At 47.8% G+C, this 23,330-nt stretch overlaps 1 protein-coding gene across 2 annotated transcripts in view; it reads right to left on the reverse strand.

Annotated features, from left to right (window-relative positions):
- Positions 1–23,330, reverse strand: part of TCERG1 (transcription elongation regulator 1) — a 698,295-nt gene that overhangs the window by 398,242 nt on the left and 276,723 nt on the right. For both annotated transcript variants that reach the window (XM_085618107.1, XM_085618106.1), the window contains exon 10: positions 5,274–5,443. In XM_085618107.1, coding sequence (XP_085474233.1) covers positions 5,274–5,443 — 170 coding nt within the window. The remainder of the gene's footprint in view (positions 1–5,273; positions 5,444–23,330) is intronic.

Raw genomic sequence — 23,330 nt, forward strand, 5'->3', positions numbered from 1 at the left:
TCCTTCATCTCAGGGAAAACAGGGTGCCAGACGTCGAAACAGCACTCTGCACCCGGCCGCCCCAGTGCCACTGAGGGTGTACCTTTTGTGCTTCTTTGTTTCCCCCATTTGCCCTGGCCTTAACCCTAGGAGCTTTGCTCCAACAACCCAGTGGCCTGCTTCACAGCAGCCAACAACCGGAGGCCCCCTATCCCCCATTGGATAACATTGGGCCTCAACACTGCAACCGGCCGTCCTAGTGCTGCTGACGGTGCAACAACAGTGCATCACTGACCCTGGGGGACCCCTGAGTCTAACCCCAGAACCTTAACTCCCACAGTCGATTACTTACCTGTGAACTGTTAACATGTTCTTCCTCCATAGGATAACATTGACAATTTTCTTCCAAAAAGTTTGTGTGGAGTTTTGAAATCTAAAAATATTCTGTAAAAATCGCACAAATAACCAAGACGTATTTACTTACCTGTTTGCAGGAAATGTCCCAGGGCTGAATCCAGGTATCCAGCACGGAGTTAGAAAAGTAACGTAAAATAACTTACCTGTAATTTATTGAAAAAGCTATTCATTTCAATGTACTGTATTTGCTAAGTGTTGCAACCTACTGCATCCCCCTGTAAATCAAACAAAGTACAATTTCTATTGCATTTTCAAACTGTTCTAAATTCAGTAACTTATTACTGCAAAGTATTTTATGCTTACCTGTGCCAGGCTTGCTTGGTTCTAAAATAAAACTGTATATTTTTTTTATACAAAAACAACTGGACTAGAGTTCAGTTCTTGAGTATGTGAATTCATTTGTTGACTGCGTGTGTACATCAAATGCCTAACACTGTCCTCTGATACTGCCTTACTGCTCGAACACTCTACCCCAAATAGATAGTAAGGTTCTATCTTTAACCTCTGCCCACCTCTAGGGTCATCTGGACTCTATACACACTACACCTTACTTTGGTGTAGTATATATAGAGCCAGTTTCCTACACACATTAAATAGGTTAGCACAAGGTTCAAGTCCCACTGAGGGATAACGAATGGAATTGGAGGAAAAAGATGCGTTAAGAAACGGTTAACTACCAGGGACTTGAAAAGAGAAGGCTGATCTGGCAGCCCAAGGAAAGCAGAGATGGCAGAAAGGTAGCCCTTGATAGTGCCCAGAGCAGAGCCCTGCTGGGCTAAAGAGAGAAGGAACAAGAGTACTTCAGAAAGAGGGACAGCAAGGGGATCCACAGCGTTGCTGTGCACCATGCCACAAATTTGTTCCACCTGCAGGCGTATACAGTCTTTGTGGAGGGACGTCTTGCTGCCAAGGTTACGTCACAAACTTCAGGAGGCAGGTCGATGATGTCAACTGCCTCCACTCAATCTCCACGCAAGGAGGTGGGGACTGGACAAATTCGGGTAGAGAACCGTAACTTGCTGCTGCGACAGAAAATCCTCCCGAAGAGGCAGTCTGATCGGAGGATCGATGGCCATGTTGAGCAGCTCGGGATACCAGACTCTTCGTGCCCAATCCGGAGCCGGAGCCACAAGAATGACTTGGGCCTGGTCGCGCCTGATCTTCTTTAGCACTCTGGGAAGAAGTGGTCTAGGCGGAAAGGCGTACAACAGCCTGCAACTCCACTTGCGACGAAAAGCTTCGCCTAGTGAGTGCCGCCTTGGAAATGCCAACGCGCAGAATTGCGGACATTGCACATTGTCTTCGGTGGTGAATGGATCTAACCAAGGCTCTCCCCACTGTAGAAAGACCTTGCACCACCTCAGAATGAAGACGTGATCCATCATGCACCTGCCGCTGAGTTCATCCGTCCTGGCGTTCAGAGAACCTGCCATGTGTTGAACCACCAAGGAAATGCCTTGATGTTCCAGCCATGTACAGAGGCGGAGGGCCTCCTGACAGAGGATTCATGGTGGTGGTGTCCGTCAACACCTGCACTACTCTTCCCCGGACAGAGGGAAGGAATGCTTTCAGTGCAAGACGAATCGCCCAAGACTCCAGAAGGTTGATGTGAAGCCCAGACTCCAGCGAAGACCAGAGGCCTCTGATCTCCGCCTCTCCCATGTGACCGCCCCATCCCAGAAGGGAGGCATCCGTCACCACAGTGTGGTCTGGTTGGGGAAGAGAGAGGGATATGATATTGACCCAATCCTGGTTTGTAAGCCACCACTGCAGTTGTCGAGCAGTGCCCTACGAGATCTGCACGCAAATCGGACAGATTCCCCTGTTGCTGCGCCCACTGGAACTTCAGGTCCCACTGCAGAGCCCACCTATGTCACCTGGCGTGATTGATCAGCGGGATGCAGGAGGCCATGAGGCCCAGCAGCCTCAGGGTCATTCTGACCGAAACCCAGGACAGAGGCTGAATGATCAGAATCATAGCCCAAATATCCTGGACTCGCTGTTCGGGAGGATAGACCCGAAACCGCGTCGTGTCCAGAACCGCTCCGATGAAGAGGAGCTTCTGAGAGGGAATCGGGTGCGACTTCGGCACATTGATGGAGAACCCCAGCAAATGCAGAAGGTAGGCTGTAGTCTGGTGGTGGGAGACGACAGTCTGGGGCGAGCCCGCCTTCAACAGCCAGTCGTCGAGAAAGGGGAAAGACAAACCCCTGATCTGCTCAGATGAGTTGCAACCACCGCCATCGCTTTTGTGAACACCCGAGGGGTGCTGGTAAGGCCAAAGGGGAGCACGGTGAACTGAAAATGCTTGTGTCCTACCGTGAACCGTAGGTAACGCCGGAGGGCCGGCAGGATGGGAATGTGAAAATAAGCGTCCTGAAAGTCCAAAGCTAACATCTAGTCTTGCGGGTCGAGGGCAGACAAGACCTGAGCAAGCATCAACATCCTGAATTTCTCCTTCCGGAAGAAGCAATTGAGGTCCAAGATAGGACGCAGGCCCTTGCCCTTCTTGGGAACCAGAAAGTAGTGGGAGTAACAACCACAACCTACTTCTGGGACAGGAACGCGCTCGATGACTCCCTTGGCCAAGAGAGCCGTAACTTCCTGCTGGAGAAGGGCCGGATGATCCTCCAACATGCGGTGGTATCGCCGTGGCATGGCTGGAGGGGTAGTCTCAAAGGGGAGGGAGTAGCCCCTTCAGGCTATCTGCAAAACCCACCTGTCCGAAGTGATGGCGAATCCTGCCACCCACTGGCGTTTGATGGGCCTGAAAGGTTGGACTAGGAGGGTTTGGCGGCAGCTGCAGAGGGGGGGTTGGTGGACTGGCCCGCCTGCTGATCCCCGGAACCTCGACGGGTGTTTCCACGGCCCCGGCCGTGTGAAGGTTGGGTAACTTGTTGCGGCCTGTGGCCCTGGGTGGGACTTAGCAGGGCACTCCTTCCGTAGCCACAAAAGGGGCGAAAAGTAGACTGCGCTGGACGGGAGGAGAGGTCCAAGGACTTGGCCGTAGCCCGTGAGTTCTTGAAGCACTCTAGGGCATTGTCTGCTTTGTCGCCAACTAGGCGACAGCCAAAGGGCAGGTCCATCAAGGTGTTCTGGACATCCCCTGAAAAGTCAGTGGACATCATCCAGGCGTAGAGCCGAAGCGCTACCGAAGTTGAAATAGTCCTGCCCAGAGAGTCGGCAGTGTCCAGCCCACAACGGATCATAAACTTTGCTGCATCTCTCCTGGCGGCAACAGCCTGGGAGAGCACTGCCCGGTCCGGCTCAGTGTCAAAGTCGGGATGGAGATCGGGGTCGATGCCAGCCGGGGGCATGACGGGTGTCGGTAGCGGAAGTGGTGCCTGTGGAAGCGGCGCCGGTGAAGGTGCAATGAGGTCAACCGGTACCGATCTGGATACAGGCCTGGATCCAAGGGGAACCTGCGGCGCCAGAGCCGCCGGCAGCGAAGACCCAGGTCCCCCAACTCAGTCCGCGGGGCCGGAAGGCGCACCGGTGGGGTCGGTCCACCCAAAAATGGCATGCATCGCTTCGTAGAACTTACAAAGCTGGGCGTGGGTCGCTCTGGGTCCCGGAAAGGAAGGGAAGCTCGGAGTTGACCCTTCTGGCTCAGCCCACGGAGCTGGCACCCCCTCGGTGCCTCGTCGGATCGGCCGACCGAAGAAGAGAAGTCGAAGAGACGATACTTCTTCGACGACTTCTTATGCAGAGACTCAAGATGCCTTCTGGGTGCATTTTACATTGAATCCAACGCTGGCATAAGTGTGGGTTTAATGCACTCAGACGTTTGCTACCAAACTTCCAAGTTTTTAATAAAAGCATTATGGAGCTGAAGAGTTCGTAATGAGCATCTCCCAGACCATATACTCTTTATGGCTTTACTACGCTTACAATGTCTAAGAATGGGCTTAGACAATGTAGAGGTAGAGGGCTCATGCCACTGTACCCTCACGTTAGGGCTAGTGAACCCTGCTAGAGGGGTGACTTACCTAAGCCCAAGGCAGTGGGTTGCAGGCATTGCACACAGGCATCTGTGCCATGTTGACTCTTCACTTTTCTCTGTACCAAAACATGCAGTCTGCAATGGCAGTGTGTGGGTGTTAAGGTACAGGGCCTCTAACTGTGGCACAATAGGTGCTGAAGCCTTTAGATGCCCTCCCTGGTCCCAGTGCCCTTGGTACCTTTTACAAGGGGTTTACCTGTGGCCAGACATATGACAATTGTAGGTGCAAAGGTACAGTTTTGGGAAAGAGCCCATGGCCCTGGGAACCTAGTTGGCAGGGACCCAGAGCACATCAAGTCGGGTTGCATCAGATGTCAGGCAAAAATTGGGGGGTATCCATGCAAAATGGGCACCTTTCCAACAGACGCCAAAGATGTGTTTGGCTCACAGTGCTCCAGAATAGTGGAGCAGCACTGACTGTCGAGCCCTCTTTGGAGGAGGATCAGGGGATGGCACTGTCAGAGCAGTTTCTTTCCCTTGCCCTAAAGCAAAGGCTCAGTTTATAGTAGAACCTTGGATGGAAGACTCGCATTAGATGTGCAGGTGAAAACCTAGCTAGGCATGGTGTTCAGCCAGGGTTCAACCTAGGCCAACAAGAGATGAAGATTAGAAGAGAACAGATGTTTTACCCCAGCATTTTGACTTAAGCCAAACCACAAGTGCTTTTACTTTGATTTCAGGACCGGGATGGAAAACAGGAAAAAACAGAAAACCTCTTTTTTTTAATCATACATCCCTTGGCCAGAATACCATTTATGTCTGAACATTACTTCTAAACCAATAAAACAGTCTTCATCTAACCACTCCCTTTTCCACAACAGAGTTCAGTTATAAGATGGTATTTAAAAAATAAAATGTATGCATGCATTCTTACATGACTCAATAAATTTCTTTACTTCCTCCAATCCTCTTTTGTGGGGTGGTTCCTGAATGATTTTATCAACATCTGCTCTTCCAACTAGATCTTCAGGCCTGTCCCACATGGAGAGACGAGTGGTGGGATTGTAAAAGAACACACGCTCATCACCTGTCCACACTACGCACCTAAAGGTTTGGTGACAAGAATTTAAGACATCAATAATTGCCATCAGCAACAAATATTCACTTAAGTACATCATTACGTTACATGGCGTGCACACAATTTCGGTTAATAATTTGCACAGAATACTCATGACAGTAAACAATCATATTAAAGGAACTAACAATAAATTGAAAACAAATTATCTACAGCATGGGTATACTGGGCTTTGAAAAATTGTCCAGAGCACAGGAAATATTGTTTGGGGTCCAGAACAAGAAGGGCCAACTCTTGCAGCACAAAGTCTTACAGTTCTTTAATAGGAGTCTTTGAAAAAGTACTGTATGCACTAAGGTAAGAATTGTATCCTTATATCCAAATTGTTCAAACTTGTATATACGATTCATTAATGCAAAGCCTTTACTATTAGTGTGCTTGTTTTAAGGAAATGTGAGCTCAGTATGCACGACTGACAGTAGTTCTATTATAAAAACATGCATGTTTGCAAAATGTAACAATTTGAAACTACCTATAATGCTACCAGAATGCTATAAATGAATATAAAAACACGCAGAACCACTAATGTAAGACTGGGATTGGTTGCGTTCTATATGAACAAGTTACTTATATATGGTAGACACTATCTCGTGGAAGATACCTTACCCCGAGGTGTCAGGATGGAGCCGGAAATTTTTCTTGAGCAATGCCCTTACACCCCAGTAAGTGGTACCGTTCAGCTCCACGTGGCATCACCTGCACCAAAAATGACATGCACGGTACCTATGCAGGTGCCACCATAGAAATCCATTCAGAGAGCAGGGAAGATGGGTGAGTCAGTAAGGAATCTACAGCTAGAGTCTCTACCAGATCAGGCGTTACCGAAGAAAGTAACTTGTTCATCTGATAGAGACTTCGGTGGCAGACTCCTTACCTAGAATACATACCCAAGCAACACCTCCCCGGCGGGGGCTCTGCAGAGCAATTTCACATGAGGAAATTAGCAAAACGCCCATCCCCCAGGCCTGGACTGTCCAAGCATTAGTGTAAGGTAAGCAAGTCCACACTGCTGCCTGACAAATGTCCAGGACCAAAACTCCGTGTTCTAAAGCAATGGTAGCAGCTTTAGCTCTGGTGGAATGATTTTACAACCCTTAGGGGGTTGCGTCTTAGTGCGGAGCAGATTTTGATTAAAACGCGCACCATCGTGAGATGGTCCTCTTCTGTACGACCCAACCGTTCTTCGCTCTGAAGTACCTCAAGAACAGTTGGTCGTCCACCAGGAACTCTTGTGGGCGGTCAAGGTAGAACAACACTCTTTTTGGGTCCAGACGGTGAAGCTGCCCCTCTTCTTTGCAGGGATGAGGCAGGACGTAAAATGTAGGCAGTGATGGATTGGCTTATGTGAAAGTGAGTGACTACTTTACAGAGAAAGGAAGCCCTCATACGAAGCACCAGTTAGTCTGGGTAGATGCCCAGGTAGGAGGCATGGATGACTAGGCCTGGAGCTCACTGACTCTCGGAGCAGATGATATTGCTACCAGGAAGGCCATCTTTATGGTAAGGAGCCTGAGAAGACAGTTGTGCAAGGGCTAAAGGAGCGCATATCAGGAACATCAGAACCAGATTAAGGTTCCGCTGAGGCATAATGAAGGAAGAAGGAGGAAACCTATGTTGCAAGCCTTTCGCTTCATCACACAATCCGTGGAGTGACTGGAACTACAGATTACCAATAAGTCTTAGTATCGGGTTCGAACCATTATTGTTTGTAACACGCATGTGTAGCTTTTAATGACAAAGTGTGTTGTCTCTTGTGTGTTCTCTCGTGATATAGATAGCTTTTTTGTGATTATTTCCAATTTCTTTTTATGAACTGTTTGATTAACTGTGTCTAGGATTTACTAGGCTTTATTAGTATATTTGTGATCCCATTTGTATGTATTGGATTGTTTTTAACGTAGCAGTGTATCTGCACTTTTTATGCATATGATGTTTTATACTATCAAAAAATAGATAGATTTTTTACTTTTGTGCATTCTGACCTTGGGCTTACTATAACATCTTCTTAGTGTGTATGGCAAATGAAGAGTGATGTGAACGAGTGTGGTTCTGATTGGAGCAAGACGGTACAGTGATCAGTAGTACCATAACCAATAGTCCTGAGCATTAAACCGAAAGGAAATCTTCTCTTGTTTAGCAAACCTTTCAAGAACCAATGTACAATAGGAGACTGGAAGAGGGAAGGTTGAAAAGGCAACAGCAGAAAAGCAGATATACCAGAAAGGTATCCCTTAACCATGACCCGAGCAGAGCTCTGCTGGGCAGGGGAAAGAATTAATGGGAAAACCTGAGAAAGGGAAGCAGAAAGGTGGCCAGCTTGTTTCTCTGCACACCAAGCCACAAACTTGCTCCAATGGCAGGCGTATATCGTTTTGGCAGAGGGACGCCTGGCTGCCAGAAACGCATTGTAGATTTTGGGCAGAAGGTCGAAAGCTGTCAAATGTCACCGCTCAATCTCTACGCAAGAATGTGGAGCCTTGACGGGTCTGGACGGAGAACCCTCCCCTAATGCTGCAACAGAAGATCCTCCCAAAGGGGCAGCCTGATCTGAGGACCGATGGATGGCTATACTTAACAGCTCGAGACGCCAGACTTTGTGACAAGTCTGGAGACACACAGATGACTTGGGTCCGGTCATACCTGATCCTCTTGAGAACTCTGGGCAGGAGTGGTATAAGCGGAAAGAAGTACAGGAGGCCCGAGCTCCACTTGAGAAAAGAGTCTCCGAGTCGCTTTGGAAACCCCAACGCACGGAACTGCGGACACTGTGCGTTCTTGTTGGTGGCGGACTGATCTAACCAAGGCTCTCCCCACTGCTTAAAGAGAACTTCCACCACCTTTGAAAGGAGACCATTTCTAACCCACCAGGTATCTACGGCTGAGTATGTCTGCTCTGGCATTCAGAAAGTCCACCAGATGTTGAACCACCAAGGATATGCCCTGCTGTTCCAGCCATGTCCAGAGTTGCAGGGTCTCTTGACATTGGGTCTACGACCCCAACCTTTTTGTTGCAGTACCACATAGCAGTGGTGTTGTCGGTTGTAGGAAGCTGACTCTGTATCTACTATACCAAAGTGAGGTATAGTGTGCACAGAGTCCAGTGGAACCCCAAAGGTAGGCAGAGGTAAAGTTAGATAGCACCTCACTCTCTATTTGTGGTAGTGTGGTCTAGCAGTAAGGCAGTATCAGAGGACAGTGTTAAGCTCAGTTCAAATAGCTTTATGTGTCAACATGTATCATAAAAGCATTATTTGACATTTATATAATAAGACAATATATCTTCAGTAATAAAAAAAATCTTTAAATATAAAAGTTTGTTTAAAAAATATCTTGGCATGACATTATTAGCAGCATGTTAAAATACAAAGCATAAAACAAGTCTCACTAAAAACATTAATCTTAGAAGAATATGTACATGTCGCTTTCTACGAGTTCCTTCCATCCCAGGTACTCAATAGTCATAATAAAAATACAACAAAAGGGGCATAGTCCATAATAATAGTCAGTACATAAAGTGCTAGTGCTATATCCATCATAAACAGTATTCATAAATAATGAAGCAACCCAATATAATCTGTGGTTTTAGCACATTATGTAACAGCTTTTTTTAAAAAATTTTTAACTGCCGCTAGGGTCACAATTGCCTAAATTGAAATCACACCACGTAGGGCTTTGATTCGAACTAACCAAGCTTGACCCAAAAACTTGGCCACTCCACATGAGAATAAAACACTGGGGACAGATTTTAAAATGCGCAGAGCAAACCGGTGATCGAGGGTGCCCATGTCACTGCATATTGGTTTTAACCATTTAATCCTTGCTATGTTGTAGACAGGACAAGCGAACAAGACATGAGCAACACACTCAACCGGGGCTCCAAAGCAGGGGCAACTCTGTTGTGTTCTCAGCTGCGTGCCACTTTGCCATTAGGGTATTAACAGGGAGCGTGCCGAACCTAAACTGAATATACAGAGTCCTATCTCGTAGGACCTGGATCACGTCTAGGTAGGGCTCTAGGCTTCTAGTTTGCTTAAACATAAGGAACTCCTTTGTCAATCTTCTCATAATTGGTTTGCTGATCTCTTGGTTATCAATCCAATCCCAATAATAACGCTTAAGTTCCACCTTACTAATTTGGGTATCCCATGATTCTTTTAGGCCAAGTTGCATCATAGTTTCTTCACATAAGATATCCACTTGATCCTATGGTCCACATCCAAATTCATTACCGCCGTTAGAACCAAGGCGTAGTTGGTAAGCTCTTCAGTATGCCTTAGGCGTGCCCAAAAAAGCAATGGCCATAGCCTAGCAATTGCTCTGAACGGTCGCCTACCCATGTCATACATTAAAGGTGTTAATGGGGTTTTACGGGGGAGCATTACCAAATCCCTCAAAAATATGTGCTCGGTCCTACTCAACTCATCCACGTTTTCGAACCCCCATAGCTCGGCTCCATACAGAGCCGAGCTAACTGCCCTTGCTTCATAAACTACGAGCGCCGGGGCAACTGGCCTACTATACGAGGAGCAATGTTCTTTGCTCAGTGCCCCGGTCACGCGATTATGGTTCAAAAGCATTTTTGCTAAATGGAGCCTCCAGTGCATTTTATCAGAGAGGCGTATGCCAAGATATTCAAAGTTCCCGACTCTCTCTAAGTGGGTACCATTCAGTGTAAAATTATTCCTAAAAGATTTGTGGGGGTTAAAAGCCATGCGCTTTGTCTTTGTGGTATTAATAATTAAGCTCCGTGCATCACAGAAAGATTGATATCTATTCAATAATTTTTGTAGCCCTGCTGGAGTCTTTGACATCACCAAGGTGTCGTCAGCGAACAGAAGCGTTGGCACTTTGTCACCCACCAGGATTGTGGCATCAGCTGGATCTTCTTGCAGGAACTTCACCACCCCGTTCACATACAGAGAGAACAGGGTGGGAGCCATAACACAGTCCTGGCGGACTCCCTTGTCCACAGGAATCTGCTCCGTCATATGACCTTGGGCACCCCATCTCACCTGAGCAGAGTTTCCTTCATGAAAACGGATTAGTAAATTATGAATTAACAGTGGAATGCCCATATCTTTTAAAATCTGCCACAATTTAACCCTAGGTACCAGATCAAATGCTGTTTTTAAGTCAATAAATGCCAGGTAGAGGCTGCCTATTCCAATTAAAACAAGTTTCCAATATATAAGCATTAGTCTAAAAACCTGGTCGATCGTCCCGGTACTGGCCCTAAAGCCCACCTGGTATTGTGAGAGGATGTCCTCCTCTTCAGACCATGATTGGATTCTCTCTAAGAGGACCCTACCTAACACATTTTGCATTACATCAGTCAGACTTATGGGCCTGTAATTTGAGGGATCTTCCTTGTCACCCTTTTCAGGTCTCGCTAGAGCCAGCGCATGCGCTGGCCTGGCGAGACATTTAGTAAGCGGGTTTATAAAGTGCTACCAAAGGCAACCACCAGCTTGCTATTACGCGCACATGCGCGCGCACGCCTCGCTCCGCCTCTCCAATGTTCTGTTGCTGATCTTTCACTTTCACTCGCACGCACACACAACTCCCGTTCCCGCCCGCACGTTTTGTTTACACAAACATTACCGGCTTGTTTAACTTGCAGCGGATGACACTAGACGTGTTATGACGTCAGATTCCGGGCCATTTAACACAACGTGGCCGGCCACGGAACTCATTTGTTTCTGGGACCGCAGAGACTGCGTCACGCTTTACTTTCCGGTAAGTCGGCCACTAGAAACCCTTTCCCATACTTGTGCCCAGCGCTCCTGTGTAATAGATTAACTTGTATTTCTTCCTGTCGGCATTATTCTGCTCACCTTTTCCACACGGTGTATTATGACCAGTATGCACGTAGCCAATGAACCGGCAGCAACTCCGTCGATTCCCCTGTATAATAGACTGACTCATATTTTCTTTCGGCATCACTTCAATCGCTTTTGTCACCCGTGGTATTATGACCAGATGCACGCAGCCCCTTTATATACAGCAACTTTGATAAGCCTTTTAGCAGTATAATTACCCTACTGTATTACAGACAGACTCGCTTTGTCTCTGACCCATCCGACATGGATTGTTACCCTCACCCATGACTGAATTTTAACTCAATGTTTTACTTTCAGGATTTAGGACCGCTAATTGGACATTCTGGTAAGTGCTATGCTACATAACATAGCATTTCCTACTTTACGTTTGAGGCTTTCTGTTTTCGAATTTCTGTGATGTAGGTTTGCTTATGACCAGCATCATTACACAACATGTTAATTTGAAGGCCCTAACATGTTAGTTTGTTGAATTACTATGCTGCAGGTGAAGGGCTGAGTCACTGCAGCTCGGCGTGCTTGGTGATATTTACCAACACAGCTCAGCGAGGCTCTATTTCTAGTTTGGGGGCAGTGGGTCCCTCACAACCATGGATACCAGGGTCAGGCTGCCCTATAAGGTCATCAAACCCCATGGGCTGGTCTGAGCGGCCAGTGTGTAGGGCGTTTATTGGCTGTTTTTGTCCTTATTTTTCATAAGCACTAATATTAGGTGCATCCCTTGTCACAGGTTTCCAAGTTCCTCATTCTGCCCGTCTTTCCTTGTCTCCTCACTATCCCTATCTGATTCCCCTCTCATTTTGTTTGTCCCTTTCAGGGTTTCTCCTTCCTAATAATTTTCTATGCCAATCTCTTCCCTTCTCCGGTCTCTCACTTGCCCATATCTCCTTCTCTCCCAGGCATCCCTATTCTGGCCTATTTCTCATCCTCATCTCTTGCCCCTTATGCTTCTCTTTATATCCTTTCAAGTTATCCCTTTCCCCTGTTCTCTTATTTTACGCTCTCTTCTGCTTCCTTTCAGCCCCTCCTTTTCTTTCATTCCATTTCTCCCTCTACTATATTTCTAGCTTTTCCTCTATCCACCCACTCAAAAGAGTACACACAGAGCTAGGACGAGACAAGCACTGTGTTAAAAAAAAATCCAAGCCTTTGACCTCATTCAACCTTTGGTCTCTGGTGCCACTGCACCTGCTGCACCATAGATAGCGGTGTCCCTGTTTTGCCAACCTTGTGGCATTCGTACTCTGTGCACACTTAGGATCTCTTAGGGTTCAGTCACACACCACCTCCCAGGCTCTCTCAGAGAGGGGGGCCTTCCCATTCTTTCCACTACTGGGTCTACATAAGAGATGTGGCTGCCACATTCTGCCTGCTGAGGCCTCTCATTCCCATTCTATGGGCACTCGCAGCTTCTTAAGAACCGACAAACCCTTCTTCTGTGCGCTATAGGTAGGGCCAGACTCGGAACCCGAAGCAGCCCAAACAACCACCATTGGCAGAGCAAATAGCCCTAGCTTGTAATGTACGTGTAATGTTACGTGTTGTATTAGTATTATATATCTGTATGCAAAGACAGAAGCAGCAAAATACTAGTTGGGCGGCACACTATGCTAAGAATAGATTTTTAGCCTGCGTATATTTAAGCCAAGCCCTTAATTACATCTTCTCCCCACTCACCCTTTTGCTTCTCCCCTGAAATATTGCCAAAATGTTGACTGTGTGGGCATGCTAATAGGGGATAATCTGATGCATAGCTAAACTTATAAGGTCCCAAAGGCGAGACCTATTGGCTATGCCAATGCTTGTTGTAAATAGGAACTACTTCTGCGCCTTTCCAGGATTCTGGAACTGGGCATCCTGCAGCTATGGCATTAAACAGTAGCTAAAAATAGCACGACCGTCTAGGATCGAACAAAAATAAATCTCCTGGCAGACCATCTGGTCCTGAGGCTTTAGCGGGGACTAGTTTCAAAATCGCAGACTATTTCAGCCCGCGAGAAGGAATCACTAATATCCCCTATAGGAGGGATGTCTGTGGTGCCGCATGGCTCCTCCAGACTTCCGTCCTCTATAGTTGAATATTGTTTTGCAAAATGATCCTGCCATTCGTGGCAGGTAATATGGTTGGGCATAGTGCCTAGAGCCCTATTGTTTCCCAGACTCACTAAGGACCAGAAGCAGTTCTTGTTCTTTCCCAGACTTGCTTCCTTCAGCTCTTGCTAATACCGTTCATCCCACTCAAACTTTGCTTTGAGCAAAGCAACCTTATAATCCTTCCTGGCCGTTTTAACCCTGGAGTAGTTTTTAGTTCTAATTGCTAAGGTCAGAGATTGTCTTTTGAGCTTGCAGGCTTTTGTATACCACGGGTGCTGTTTTGTTTTGGGGCGAACACACGGAGTGTATTCTTGCATGGAGCCTGAAAATAGGAACTTAATATCTGAACAGTACAGTGGTGAGGTTCTGGGCGTAGCCTCAGGGGTCCCCCAGGGTCAAGGATGCAGTCTTGTTACACCCTCAGTGGAACAAGGGCGGCTGGGTGCAGTGTGCTGAAGCCCAATGTTATCCAATGGGCGATCGGGGGCCTCCGGTTGTTGGCTGCTGAGGAGCAGGCCACAAGGTTGTGGGAGCAAAGCTCCTGGTGTTAGGCTCAGGGCAAAAGGGGATCCTGTTTAGCATAAAAATTGCACCTGCAGCAGAGCAGGAGCAGTTAGGTGCAGGGTGATGTTTTGGCTTTGGGTGCCCTGTTTTCAACGCGGGTTTTCGGTTTTGGTTTTCAGCTGCAGGCTCGGACCAGGAAGACTTCTGGGAGGAACCAACAGCTGGGCAAGTAGGTTGGAGGGTTCGGGACGTAGGTGCACCTAGGGTTCTCTTCTCCAGGGTGCAGGGCAGCTGGATGCAGGGGTGTCTTGAGGTCAGATTTCACCCTACCAGGCCACTCGCGGTGGGGTCTCCGTGCAGAGGCTGCAGGCGATGTCAGGGAGTCCTGGAGGGGTCACCCCACAGTGGACTCAGACTCTGGAGCGCTGGGGGACCTCGCTGGACCATATGAACTCGGACCATAGGCGACGGGTGCAGTGGTGGTTCCAGACGTCGGGTTTTTTTCCTCAGCAGGCTCAGAGTCTTTATTTGGTGTTTCTTCTGAACAGAGCAGCTGTTCAAAGGAGAACCGGTCTTGGCTGAAGGCAGTCAGTCCTCCAAGGGGTTATGGAGGTCGCTGGATGCAGGACAAGACGATTTTTGGCACAGGATCTCTGAAAAACTGCAGACTGGCAGGTAGGGCTGGGGCTAAGTCAGTTCTCTGCAGTCTCCTCTGCTGGGCATCTTTCCGTCCTTTTTCTTCTAAGGTTGAGGGAATCTGCTTTCTTGGTTCAGGAGGCGTTTTAGGGGTCTTGAGGTCAGTATCCAATAGGCTATTGACCTTAGGGTGACTACATCCTTGGTGTGCTCACCCCACGTGGGGGAGGGAGCACAATCCCTAATGTGGATTAGGAAGTGCATGCCATCTGCAAGATGGCGGGCACTGAAGTGGGCTTCACCTCGCCTCCCCCATCTGAGGGGTGAAATTGGAAGAGTTGGGCACTCCTTCATGGCTGGCGAGTTTTTCCCACCCGTCTTCCTGCCGAAAAGGAGGGAAGACAGGAAGGGGGCCTGCTCCTGATTGCAGGAGAGGCTGGGGGTCGCATTACAAAGGCTGCCAGGCCTCTGAAGCTCCCCTGCCACAGATGACTCTGTGCGAACACCTCCGCCCAGGAAAGGTTTTGTTTCTGGCCCCAGGGAGCGACAGCTCCCACCCTAGGGATCCAGAAACATGTCTTGTGGTGGCAGGCTGGTGTGTACCAGTCAGGGAACCCACCAGAGACTGGTTGTTTTTCAGAGGGCATCTCCAAGATGCCCTCTGTGTATTTTTACTTAAATACCATACTGGCATCAGTGTGGGTTTAATGTGCTGATAAGTTTGAAACCAAACTTCTCAGTTTTCAGTGTAGTCATTATGGTGCTGTGGAGTTCGTAATGACAAGCTCCCGGCACCATATACTCTTAATGGCAGCACTGCACATAAAATGTCTAAGAATGGACTTGGACACTGTAGGGGTACAGGGCTCATGCCTCTGTACCCTCACCACTGGCATAGGGCACCCAGCTAGAGGGGTGACTGATCTATGCCAGGGCAGTGCGTTGTAGGCATGGCACACAGGGATGTGTGCCATGTCGACTTCACTTTGCAGGCTGCGTATTTTGGTGCAGACCGGGGGCGGGGGGGTCTGGGGGGGGAGAGGAGAGAGAGGAGAGGGAGAGAGAGGAGAGGGAGAGGAGAGAGAGGGAGAGGGAGAGAGAGGGAGAGGGAGAGAGAGGGAGAGGGAGAGAGAGGAGAGGGAGAGGAGAGAGAGGGAGAGGAGAGAGAGGGAGAGGAGAGAGAGGGAGGGAGAGGAGAGGAGCCTGTCTTAACTAAGAGGCATGGAGGAAGGGATAGCCTCAAAGGGGAGTAGCCCCTTCGTATGATATGCAAAACCCACCGGTCTGATGTTATAGACCAGCAGGTGATGGCAGATCCTGCCCCCTATGTGCTCCTGATGGGAAGAGGGCAGACAAGGGTTTGGAGGTTGCGGGGGAAGTTGTGGACTCGGCCAACCTCTAGCTGCCTGACCCAAGGGGTCTGTGAGTACCGTGTCCTCGGCCACACAGACTGGGAAGCTTGAGGCTGCAGTGGCTAGGTGGGTAAAGAAGCGGGTGGGAGCCCCTACGTGGCCGCTTAAGACTGATTGGGGGTGACAAGGGGCCGTGGAAAGAATCAAGGACCTGGCCGTAGCACTGCTGTCATTAAAGCTTTCCAGTGCTGAATCCGCCCATATTTCCTAAGAGATATGAGCCATCAAAATGCATGTCCATGATTGATATTTGGACATCCCCTGTAAAGCCAGTAGTCCTCAACCAGGTATAGCGATGTAAGGATACTGTCGACGAAACCACTCTTCCAAGTGAGCCAGTGGTGCCCAAACCTTATGGTCAACTCAGCTCCATCGTATCCATTGGCAACAGCCTGGGAGAGCATGGCACGGACCTCCTCCGGGACCGTTAGCACCGGTTCCCACAGAAAGTGAGAATAGCGGCCCAAAAAGTATGCAGTGTTCACAGACCGCAGTGCCAGGCTGGTGGAAGAAAACATCTTGCCTAAGTTGCCAGGCCTTTTGAAATCACGATCCGGGGATGCGGTTGGGAATGCTCCAGGATATACATGGGAAGTGGGGGCTTGGACCCCCAAGATCTCCAGGGAAGATATTGTTCTGTGAGAAATGTGGGGTCCCCGGGGGGGGGGGGGGGGGAAATGGCTGTGGCCTATTGTCCTGTTCACAGGAGCCCCGTGTGGAACTTGGACAGTCCTAAGCTGGGCATCAGTAAGTTATTCATTAAATGGGAGAACAGCTTCTGAAGGGTACTCTCGCGGGTGAAGCAATTCCGTCAAGACGTTAGTCTTGACTGCCAGTAAGGGTAAGTTAAGGTCCAGGACCTCAGCCGCCCTCCTCACCACCACCATTGCAAGTGAAGCTTCCTCCTCCGTAACCAAGTCTGGGTAAGAAAGCGTGCCAGTATCTGGAAAAGTATCCAGTCCACTGGCAGCTACCAAATCCTCATAGCAGTCCATGCTAGCAACATATGGCTGGTATTCTTCAGGGTCCCATTCCTCACTGAGTCCTAGTCCATAAGAATAGGGCTCAGGCTCCAGCCTGGAAGGCATGGTTCCCATCAGCGGTCGACACACCTCTGGCTCTATGTCGGGGATATAAATAGGGAAGGCGCCGCTAGTGGGTGCCGGTTGCATCGATCTCTGGACCAGTGCCAGGGAAGGTTAACTTGGCATAACCGGCGCCAATTCGGATCCATCTCTGGATCCCTGGCGCCCGGATGGTACCAGAACTACCGGCGTAGATTCTGGAGGGGCCGTTCTCGAACCCACGAGGTCCTAAGGTGTGCCGGAGGTAACGTTCTGCCCAAATATGAGGTGCATAGCTTCAAAATTCTTAATTGTGCGGGGGTCACTCCAGCTCCCAGAAACTCGAGGAGGCATTGAGCCAGCCCAGGTGCTGGCTCAACCACGAAGCCAGGCCTCGAGCAACACTCCCTCTTCTCGTTGGCCGAGGTGAAGTCAAAGCACGCTTCGACTTTTCTTGAGGCGGGACTTACCCGAATGGCCTGGCAACTTCAAATGCGATGAGCTTCACAGACTCCATGAGCGCTCACAGAACCTTCCTCTTGACTGGGATCTGGTTCATCAAGGCATCTCACGTCGAGCTGCCAGGAGCTTGAGGGATCAGGGGCATGATGCTGCAATCTGAGCAGGCTTTCAGGTCGTGGTTGCCATCGAGGCACCAAAGGTACACAATGTGCGGATCTGTCACCGACATGGAGCGTTAACATGCGCTGCAGGGCTTGAGTCTGGTCTTTTAGAGGATATTCCTGCCACACCAGGAGGAAACAAACTGAAAGCACTTCGACAAAACTGCAAAAAAAGTCAGACAAAAATTGACTAAGGGGTAGCTCTTCCCGAATCTGCGATGACTGGCGCATAAAGAAATTAACTGACGTCAGTGCAATGGGGTGGCCCCTATATAGGGGGCACACACATCACTTCTAGCGCGGAAGCTGTCACACCGAGCACCAACCATGTCACCTACCAGCATGCAGGGGTACTGATCAAGAAAAATTTCCTGATCCGGTCTGATGCCTGGGGATAATTAAAAAGTAAGGAATCTGTGGTTAGAAGTGTATCAGATAAAATGTACACAACATTTTTTTACAAATTATCTGGGGGTGGGAAGAGGGGGGGGGGTTTAATCAGTAAACTATTTTGCAACTTTAGTCCTAGTTCTGCATCACAGGAAACTTCACTGAAGTCACATTTTAGAATAATTCAACACTGGGTGCATGGACGTCTCTGAGCGATACATCTTAAATATTTGTATATACAATTATTCACAGAGGTACTAGAATCAATATTTTTATATAACAAGGAAGACCCTTCAAAGGCCTGTTGAAGGAAAGATTTTTCAAAATGTAAACTGTTTGAATTACAAAAGAAACTATTTGAAGACTGCATACCACTATCTGATATGCAAAAAGCTAAAGAATAAGTCTACTTTGTAGGGGGAAAAACGCAGCCTGATAGGCTAACATGGAAAGCAGATGTTAAAATAGCTGTGTAAATAGACAACTACTCCTTTAAGGATCCAGAGGCTTCCCCTACCAATGACGCATTTTACTGCCAGTTGCCTTACAGAGTCTGTTCTGTGAAGATGTGATAGCTGCTGTTTTGAAAGCAGAAGATAACCCAGCCGGGGTGGCGGTGGGTCATTTTATACTTCAATAAAGATTACTACGGTGCTACTAGGACTACAAGTAACCATTGCTTCTGTATCGTAGGATCTTCACTGACAGTTACATATGTTAGAATGTAATAATCTAGGAAGACATTTCGTACTGAGGCTCTTGGGCAGAAGACACACAAGTTAAATAAGGTATTCAACTCCACTAATAAAACATGTGCCTACTTGTAGAGGTTTCAGAAGGTGGCTTGACTGACTTTTGTGTTGACCTGCATGTGTGAATTTCGGCAACTTTGCTTTGTGAACATGCTTACCAATATCTGCTACCAGAAGATTTGAGCCAAGCTGTGGTGGATGGTTTACCACAGACTAAATTAGCTTTTGGCCTTGGTGGGGCAGGTTTATTATTTGTTAGCTGGTAGCATACCAAAATGCATGACACAACCCACCATATGATAAATTGTTTGGATGCGACAAGACCATGTCGAATATGACCACAATTAATGAATAACTTTAGTCTCAGTAACTTAAAATCATCCAAGAAGAAATGCAGAATCCTTTTTGCTTCTAACAAATACAGTGAGAGTTCTGCTGGAGTTGATGGATTGTGAAAAGGGTAGGTAGTTTGATTAATGTGAAACTCCGACACCCCCTTAGGAAGAAAGGACAGGTGCTCTCTTATAACTATCCCATGTCTATCAAAGACTCAGTATGGTTCTAAAGCATAAAGGAATTGCATCTTTCTCACCCTTTGGGCAGATGTTATTGTAATCCAAAATGCTGGTATCCAAGACAGATGTTGCAATGTAGCCTTGTGACCAGGCTCATATGGAGTGCCTGTTAATTTAGATAGAACTACGTGCAGTTCTCATTGAGTTGTTCTGATCTGGCACACACTTTAGCACCCCTGTAAGTCCCTAGTAAATGTCCCTGGTATCTAGAGTATGGGTACTGAAGAGGGTTCCCTAAGGGTTGCAGCATGCATTATACTAACCTAAGGGACCCCCACACATTGTATGCAGCCCAGCATTGCAGACTGTCAGGGTGCAAAGCATGGGTGAAAAAGTATAGTTTCTTATCTATCGGTGTAGTTTTGTAGCTTGAAGAATTTTCTGGATTCACATAATGTGCATAATTTACACCATCTCATGGTTTGGTATGAGATTTTCTCCCAAAAACGTTTGTCCTACTATTTTTAGGTCTCGCGAGCCAAAGGCTCGAAAGAGACATTTTATATGTGGGAATTTCAAAGTGCTACCCACACTTTTGGCTGGCCTAAACCTTGAGTGCACGAGATCACATGCACGTGCACAGCTGCTCCTCTGCTCATTGCATTTCCCCCCTCCCTTCTCACCCAGCCCTTTGATGCTCTGCTGGAGTACTTTCACTTTCGCCGCTTTGACCCTTGCATTCCCCCCTCCCTTCTCACCCAGCCCTTTGATGCTCTGCTCGCATCTCCCTCCTCTCTGGGCGTGAAGGGAGACAGAGCCATCCTGCTTGATTACTCTATAACCTGTAACCCCACCCAGTCTTTTCGCCCTCTCCATGTGTCTTGTTCTCCTCATGGGGTCACGCTCTTTGCTCCCCATGTACCTCCCTTGCACCCTCCTTTTGCCCCCTCTTTGCCCCTTTCTCCCTCTCCTTGCTTCCTTTTCAGCTTCCGTACTTTTTCTCGAGGCACACTACAAACACTGTTCAGTTTTGCGTGTAGTCACAGTTCTACCACAGAAATGTACACATTCTATTGCTTACAGACTTCAAGCCCATTGCACTCTAGCTGCAAAACCGATCCATTCATGTGAGTGCTTTAGTACAACGCGCACACAGCGCACTTTCAGTTCTGTGCCGGTGCGAATTACAGCGCGCCATGGGTATACACAGACGTTGCCCAAGGTGGCTATTGACAAACACTGAATGGGTTTCAAGCCGCTACCCAAAAAACAATACATTGATATACAGAGCACGCGCACAGTTTTGCGTGTAGCCACAGTTCTAACACAGAAATGTACACATTCTATTGCTTACAGACTTACAGCCCATTGCACTCTAGCCTGTGGGCCCCGTGAACTGTGGAGAATACAAAGTCGGACTCGCATGTTCAGCACAAACTCCCCCATCCTCCCCCACCCTCCCAAAAAATGGAAAGGCACAAGTTTAACACTTTAAAGGGCTCTGTTTATTATCGGAATGGCACCAACATCGTATTTCTGGCTATGGCTCCTCACACTGTCTTATTAGGCAAGCCCCCCCCTCAGCCGCTGCCAAACCGATACATTCATGTGAGTGTTTTAGTACAACGCGCACACAGCGCACTTTCAGTTCTGTGCCGGTGCTCATTACAGCGCGCCATGGGTATACACAGGCACTGCCCAAGGTGGCTATTGACAAACGCTGTATAGGTTTCACGCTGCCAAACCGATCCATTCATGTGAGTGTTTTAGTACAACGCGCACACAGCGCACTTTCAGTTCTGTGCCGGTGCTCATTACAGCGCGCCATGGGTATACACAGGCACTGCCCAAGGTGGCTATTAACAAACGCTGTATAGGTTTCACGCTGCCAAACACATCCATTCATGGGAGTGTTTTAGTACAACGCGCACACAGCGCGCTTTCAGATCTGTGCCGGTGCTCATTACAGCGCGCCATGGGTATACACAAGCACTGCCCAAGGTGGCTATTGACAAACGCTGTATAGGTTTCACGCTGCCAAACCGATCTATTCATGTGAGTGTTTTAGTACAACGCGCACACAGCGCACTTTCAGTTCTGTGCCGGTGCTCATTACAGCGCGCCATGGGTATACACAGGCACTGCCCAAGGTGGCTATTAACAAACGCTGTATAGGTTTCACGCTGCCAAACACATCCATTCATGGGAGTGTTTTAGTACAACGCGCAAAGTGTGTGCTGTACACATGGCAACACCGTGCCACAGCGCACTGTTGCAAGGAATGCTTTGATCCTCGGAGGCTAACAGACCTCACTCTCTGCATTAGTTAACCCCGTCTTGGCACTGCATGAAAACAGGGTACACACTGTCCACCATGAAGTGAGACATTGTCCTCGGGGCTGGAGATCCTATTTAGCAATCTGCTTTAAACATTGTGATTCATTTAGGCCATTAAACATAAAGGAGCACTGGGAACGCTGATAACATGGATTCCATTTTGAGTATTGACTACAACTTTTAAAAAGCACGCAGTACTGAAACAAGCATTTACACTGCAATAGGTCTCGCATTTAAAAACAGGCATTTGCAATGCACTAGATCTCGCATTGACACGAGTTTGAGATATTGGCATTGCACATAACAATGCATTTTTTTTGGGATTACTTTTTGAATACTTAAATAGAAAGGATTTGATATTTACAATACCAATAGCTCCAACTCCAATAAATGCGAGACCTATTGCATTGCAAATGCTTGTTGTGTTTGTTGTTCGTGGGTGTCGACGTACCTCCACTTGGTGGTCCTTGGGACGTTGTCGTGCTTCCTCCGAAGCTCCCTCCTTTGATCGCCATCTTCAGATTTTTATTTTTCCCTTCCCTTGGAGGAGAAGGGAGAGTTCACTTGTGAATCCAGAACATTCTTCAAGCTGCAAAACTACACCGACAAGTAAGAAACTATACGTTTTGCAGCGTGAATCCTTTCTGGATTCACATGCTGTGCATCGATTTTGTAGCAGTTTAGTATTACAGTGGTGACTGGGGTAAAGATGAGCACTGATTTGAAAACAGATGTTGTAAGAACTTTTGTCCCAGTTGAGCTTCTTTGTTCATCTGAATGTCCACACAGTAGTGTTTTTTGAACGTGTGCACCGATGACCATGTTGCTGTCATACAAATTTCTTGAAGTGGAGCATTCGCTAAGAAAGCGATGGTAGCTTCCCTCTTTGTTGAGTGTGCATCGAGATTGCTTAGTAGTCTCTCACCCGTATTCTTGTGGCATAACTGAATTGTTTGCAATCTATCTTGCAACTGAGTTCTTTGTAACTGGCCTTCCCAGCAAACTATTTGCAAATGACAGAGTTGCTTTGTTTTCGGTTAGTCTTTGTCCTTTCAATGTAATACATTACCGCTCTCCTTGCATAAGAGTGTGTAATATTCTCTCTGTGTACGTCTTAGGTTTCTGAAAGAAACTTGGTATCTGAATATTTTGACTAATGTGCAATTGCAAGATAACCTTTGGCATACATTGTGGGTTTGTTCTCATGACAATCCTGCCTGTGTACTTGAAAGTAAAGTTCCTGTAATGTGACTGCTTGTAACTCTCCGACTCTGCATAGTGATGTTATGGCCACTAAAAAGGCAATCTTTAAGTGTGAGCGTTTGTAAAGTTGCCTTATGTAATGGTTCAAAGAGTGCTTTCATTTATTGTGTGAACAGAACACCTGATGGACAGAATGCAAAACAATGTCATACATTCACCCCAGTAAATCAATCTTTTTTTGCTCACCATACCATTCCAGTTTGAACCCAGCCGTATGCAAATCAGTCTTGACCCTGTGCCCAATGGGAACAGTCCAGCCCGAACTGCCAGGCCAGGTCCTACCTGGACTGGAAAAAGGCATCCTAGGACCGGTTTCAGGGTTTCACCCCATATCAGAAAGGATAGCTTGACTCCAGTGGCATGGAGAGCACGGGACCCACGTCTGGGCATACCTGTCCCACTCGGGGTGACAAATGCAAAAAGAACTGA

This window comes from Triturus cristatus, chromosome 7, assembly GCF_964204655.1.
Source record: "Triturus cristatus chromosome 7, aTriCri1.1, whole genome shotgun sequence".
NCBI lineage: Eukaryota > Metazoa > Chordata > Amphibia > Caudata > Salamandridae > Triturus > Triturus cristatus.